General features: G+C 36.9%; 1 protein-coding gene across 1 annotated transcript; it reads right to left on the reverse strand.

Annotated features, from left to right (window-relative positions):
* Nucleotides 1-1,321: 1,321 nt before the first annotated feature.
* Nucleotides 1,322-2,502, reverse strand: LOC149229821 (large ribosomal subunit protein eL31-like). The gene is made up of 2 exons (XM_089378747.1): nt 2,102-2,502; nt 1,322-1,880 (listed from the first exon to the last, which is right to left on the reverse strand). Exons 1-2 carry the CDS (start codon nt 2,182-2,184, stop codon nt 1,601-1,603), a joined length of 363 nt encoding a protein of 120 aa, XP_089234873.1. The 5' UTR covers nt 2,185-2,502; the 3' UTR covers nt 1,322-1,600.
* Nucleotides 2,503-6,000: the final 3,498 nt, after the last annotated feature.

The following is a 6,000-nucleotide window of genomic DNA, read 5'->3' on the forward strand; positions in this document are numbered from 1 at the left end:
AGAGCATCACTTTCTGGAATGCTTCGTATGGAAACGAGATTTGAAATTTGTCTAAGTATATGACGCCACGGGTCTCTTCCTAATACCGAGAATGGGAAACAAAATTGAATTACTGTGATTTAAAACAAGGTAGCGCAGTTTATATTTTAAAGTTGAGAACTGCAGATTCATTTCAATTACAATTGCAGAATGGCCACCTCCTCCAACATGGTCTGTAATTACAGAGGGGAAATCATAAGACACACTGCTGTTGTGAGATGCCATTTTCAACTATTGCAAATCTCTGCTCTGTATTACTTGAGTAGGTAAGTTATGCTATAAGAAGTAAGGAAACTGTGCAACTGCGCAAAATGAGTCACACAAACAAAGATAAAAGTGGGATTGATGATTAGAGATTTATCTGCGGTACCTATCATTGCATAACCAGAAAACTTGAAAACCTAACGCAGCTAAAAACAAAGGTTTCTCTAGTTTGGAAATCATTGCAGGTAATACCAAAATCAATTAGTAACACAATCAACAAGATTGTGAAATAAAAACCTCATATAAAAAGCATCCCTGGTATTACCCTCAAGTTCAGCTTTTCGTAAATGAAAATTCAAACGAATCACTAGCACTTCTATTCTAGGAAATGTATACAATTTTCATTGGTTTCCAAATATCTAAACCATCAACCTTGAGAAAGACAAACCCGGGTCATGTCTTTAAAGTTTAGAGATATAGGATTCAACAACAGGTCATATGACTTTTTATTCATTTTCATTATTGCAATGCTGCCTTTATAATGATATAGCTAACCAGCATTCACAATCCTCGTTATGATCCAGACCAAACATGTCACTTATGCGTTTTAAGGGATTAAAGTTTAAACAACATGACACATACTAATAAGGATCACAGTATCCACACCTATTTTTATTAATATTGACCAAATTACTGAAAGTAAGTACAAGGATGACAGTGGCGAGCTCTTTTCATTGTTTTTTTTTTCCAATCATCAAGACCAAATATTGAAATATATAACCTATGGGCTGGAAGAGAATAAAACAGGAGACATATAATAAGGAATTACAATGTTTATCTTCTTTCATTTAGATTGAACTACGTAATGGAAAGAAATGCAATAAGAATTACAGTGTCAAGATTTCGTCATCTTTCTTACCATTTCTTCATCTTTGCCACTTCTTCACTAACATGAAAAGAGGTACAACAGCCCTTATAGACCAATGCTTCCACAGGAAAGGGTGCCAAGCTTGATTTGAATGACGTCCATTAATGCCAACATCAGAAAAATGCACCCAAAAACCGAACCACAAGCAGATAAAAGCATTCCAATTTTCAGAAAGTGTTTATTGATGGATGCCTTGAAGACATCATGTAGTGTCTTGCTGTTTATCAAGGCTATAGCCTGCTTTAAGCCCTGCGCAACTAAGCTGGAGAAGAGAAAAGAGCTGAATGATACTACCAGAAAAAAAAAAAACCTCACGTCCTACAAAACTGAAGTGTCAAAGCATTAAATGCCCTCAGAATCATAACACTATAAAGAAAATAATAGTCTACATTCCGCTTCACAGCAAAATGTACTTAAGATGTGATTACATCAATCTTCCTCCTCAATAATCTTAGTACCTACTCCACTGAGCCCTTCAGGAGGCACCTCCGCCACCGTTACAATCGAATAGAGCTCCTCCTTGGCATCTTCTTCGTCGTTGCGCTTCCTGGAGATTCGAACCCTCATCCTCCTGGGCACACTCCTGATGCCCCTGCTCCATACAGCCTTATTAAGTTTCACATCAAGCCTCACATCGGCGGTTCCCATAGCCTTCTGGGCAAATTTCCTGATCTCCTTAACGGCCTTTGGAGCCATTTTCTTAAAAGTGCTGCAAATGAGAAGTCTGCGAATAAATCCCTATGAACACTTGATAACACTCAACCCTAGACCTTGAAAAAATTTCAAGTGTATGCAGAATAGTTTTTCAGATGCGTATAAGAAATTTTATGGAAAAAAACCCAAATCGTCAACAGATCAAACGAGAAAAACCTAATATACGATACCATACAGAACAAAAATTGACTTTAAAAGCTTCAGATTTTCATCTACCAGCCATGAAGACGCTTGTGAAGATTGATGGTGTACTCCCTGGTGACGACCTCGTCCCTGCGGCTCTTTCCCTTCTCCACCATCGTGCCACCTGCTCCGCTCCGCTTGGAGTCTTCTCTCGGCTCCTCTACTAAACCCTAAAATCTACAGAGAAGCTAACAGAAATAAACCCTTGGCTTAATACATTGAGTTGTGAAAACCCTTGTATTCAAACATATTTGATACTCCTTTTACGTCCGTCCAATGTGATTTTGTTTCAATAAATTTTATGCGCGTGTCTTTTGAAAATATGAATTTTTATTTCTCATCAGCGGATAGAACTTTGGAACAGGTAGTTCGATATTATTTGGACCCAGCGCAGCCTTCGCCCGATTCCGGGTAACATAGCCCCCGCAGTAGATTCCGTCGATCGAGATCGGAACCTACCCGCACTTGTGAGCTTGTAGGAAGGCGCTCATACCTATTAAGTAAGGCTTGAACTATCTATTTTGAGGAGTTAGTTACGTTGTTCCGTTAAGCAGGGTACAAATAGGAGATGTTCTAGTTGTAACTATCCAGCGAGGAGAGCAATGTGACCAGGGGGGCGTCATTAGCGAGATCAGATGAACCCTAACTCCACAAGGCGAAGGATATTGGTGGCAGGCAGAACGCTCACTCACCATGAGGTGTAAAAAAATATACGGAATTAATGGGATTATAGTAGTTGGCATGTTGATAAGTTAATGACTTGATTTAGACTTTGGGGTAGCGTTTGTAGTTATAATTAGGGTTGATTTACGTTGTAAATATTTGGGTTAAGGATGTTTAATTTGTAACGTAACATTTTTAAAAAATCTAAATCCACAAGTACATCTAAATCTTTAAGAATATTGATAAAAATAAGGGATTTAATGTTGGCCTTTTCACAAAAGGAGGTGACATTTACTTGGCATCTACAAATATGTATTCAAATCTCCTATTCAAATTATTATGATGTATTGTGATTTACTCATGTGCTTCATTTCATTGACTTCTTATAGGGAGTGGTTTTGTGAGTAGTTTTGTCAAAAAAAAATTGGGTTATAACTTGATAACAAAAATCATGTATAAAGGTCAAGTTGTTATTCAAAGATGGAAGGGGAACGAACTTTCCCCGAGGTTTTATTCATTCCAAATCTAGCCATAAATTCAGTATCCAAATATGAGTGATGCAAGCATGCATATTGTATAAAACCCATGAGATAGTACAAGGAGTAATGGTATGAATGAGGAAAGTTTAGTATGGAACTTTGTACAATTTTTGGGATATTGTCTTTTAGGGTAGTAATGAAGAAGACCACACCTGTATTATTGCTAGTGAGAAGACAATGCTACAACATCAAACACTAGCACATATGAGAAAGAAAGGTCATTGAAATTTGCATGTTAAAGGTATGATTAAAGGCATGTCTAATTGGTCATTAGATTATTGTGGTGAACATTGTATATATGATCTCCTGTTACATTGATCCCTACACGAGTTTTTATTTGTTTAAGACTTACTTGCAAGTTTGGATTGAAGGATATCCTCTTACATTGATCCCTACACGAGTTTTTATTTGTTTAAATATGCATGCATGCATTAAACTAGTTGAGTAATAATATTTTGAAATAAAGATAAAATGCATTTATTTTAATTTTACTGTGTTTCAATTTTTAATGATTTTTTATCGTATAGGAATCCAGTTTTATATATCTGTAAAATCTTGGAGGAAGGATTGGAGAGTTTTTGGCACTTCCTATATTTGAGATAACTTTTATCCTTTGGTGAAAAGATATTTTTTTCATTACAAAGTTATTTTACTTTACCTGGTCAACATAGAGGGGTTAAACCACTCATATCCCTTCAAACTGAAATATAACCCCACCCTTCAAATTTGATACCTACTTTTCCTATTTATAAGAATAGTCAAAGCACAATCGGTCATTAATCTACCACTCATACTTATAAAGCTTCTTCGCATCCCCTCGCTTAATACTTCAAAGAAAAACAAGTCGGTAAGTCTAGAACTTCTACTTATAAGAATAGTCAAAGCACTCTCGGTCATTAATCTACCACTCATACTTCTTATAAAGTTTCTTTGCATCCACTCTCTTAATTCCTCACTCCCAATCAAATTCCATCTTGCAAAGAAATATGTAAATGATTGAACTTTGAAACACTGCCAAAAAAAATCAAAATATTAATCCATCAACAATTTGTCAATCAAATTCCTTCCGGGCAAACAAACATGCAAAATTCCCAAACCGGAAAAAAAGTTGTTATTACTGGATTATTAGGTGATTTCATGCAAATTTATATGTTAAGTCATTGGTTCAATTCTTAGCCCTTGATGTAACCTCACCAATATTATATATATATATATATATATATATATAAGAAAAAATAAAATATATATTAATGATAACTAAAAAAAATAAAACAAACTTTAAAACCAATGTTATTTTAAAGAGTTTGTATAATAAAATTATAAATTTCCAAGTTGATAATGAGGAGAATGAATAGCTTTTCCAATGACAAAGATCAGGATTGGCTAGGTGCCTCATCTTCATTTGGATAGAATGGCTTTCCATAAACGGGTTGTTTCTCTTAGTTCCAAACCCATATCCAGATCTAAACTCAGCGGCACACCCTTCCCTTCCTACAGTTCCATCAGTTTAAGCAGCACCCAAGGTCGCAGCGTCAAATACACCTATATACACCTAAGTTTGCACTTATTCATTGCAGTGAAGCTCCCAAAACGTCAAAAATGGGTTATGGTGAAGCTCCTAAAAAGCTCCAAAGTACCAGTTGAAGTTTCCAAACAGTTTTGGAGCATTTCCAACCAGCTCCCAAGCTCCCAGGAGCGGGTGAGCGGGGGAGCTTCGGGTCCATGCTCTCCAATGCCTGGGAGCAGTACCCGTGTAACTATGCTTAATTGTTAAATACATGCTTATGGTAGTTTGAGTTTGATACATGCATAAGCAACGTAAGTATATGCTGCTCATTACCGGAGACCAAATAAAACTTTATTACAATCACTAATATTGCACAATTGTGAATGCAACAAATCAACACCAGCATTTACATTAAACAATAAATATATTTCTTCAAAGCAGTAGCTTTTTCCTCCTAATAGAAGCCTTTGACATGATCAAAGACTCCTGCATCTGTAGCTTTGCTCATGGTGTGAAAGAACATAAACATTCTTAACAGCCAGATCACATGATAATACATACTTGGGGTTGCTAAACCCCGCAGTTGCAATGGTGTCGTCATTTCAAGATTCTCCCTTGTTGAAGTGTGTAATAAAACAAAGCAACATTCAACCCATCTATTTGACGAGGCCTGGAAGCATCAAGTATACTATATCAAGAGGTGCACTTCTCGAAGCAGATAAATGGCAGAACTTAGCAATTATAGATGTGCTTTGCACATCCAACTTATCAAGATGGTCCCGGGTGGATATCCTAACAGTCGGTCAACAGCAGAATGGTATTGATTATCCAAAAGTACACAATTTTTGGAACTCAATAGTTGTATGCCTTTGTAAGATGTCATAAAAAGAGAAGAATCGCAATGCTGCAGAGTTCTCCAGTTCTCCTAGGGTTAGCACTCAAGGTCCACCGAAGCAAGGGTGAGATTCTCGCCTGAAAATCTCTCATGCTCAACAGCACATGCAGACTTGGTTTCCAACTCAAGCGTGCTAGTCAAGCTGAATGCTCAAATGATCAAAGATGACCAAAATGAGTGCCTCCTCTTTTGTTGTTGTGCCTCCAATTTGCCCATGTGGAGCACATCCATCAAACCCTTCATCATTTCCCTCCAAGAATTGTGCATTTCCAAGAGGGAACATATTTCCTCCTTGGAGTGGTCCCCACCATCCACGAACCATTTGATT

This window comes from Pinus tabuliformis, chromosome J (genome assembly GCF_031772625.1).
Source record: "Pinus tabuliformis cultivar Carrire ecotype Pingquan chromosome J, CPIR1, whole genome shotgun sequence".
Lineage (NCBI taxonomy): Eukaryota > Viridiplantae > Streptophyta > Pinopsida > Pinales > Pinaceae > Pinus > Pinus tabuliformis.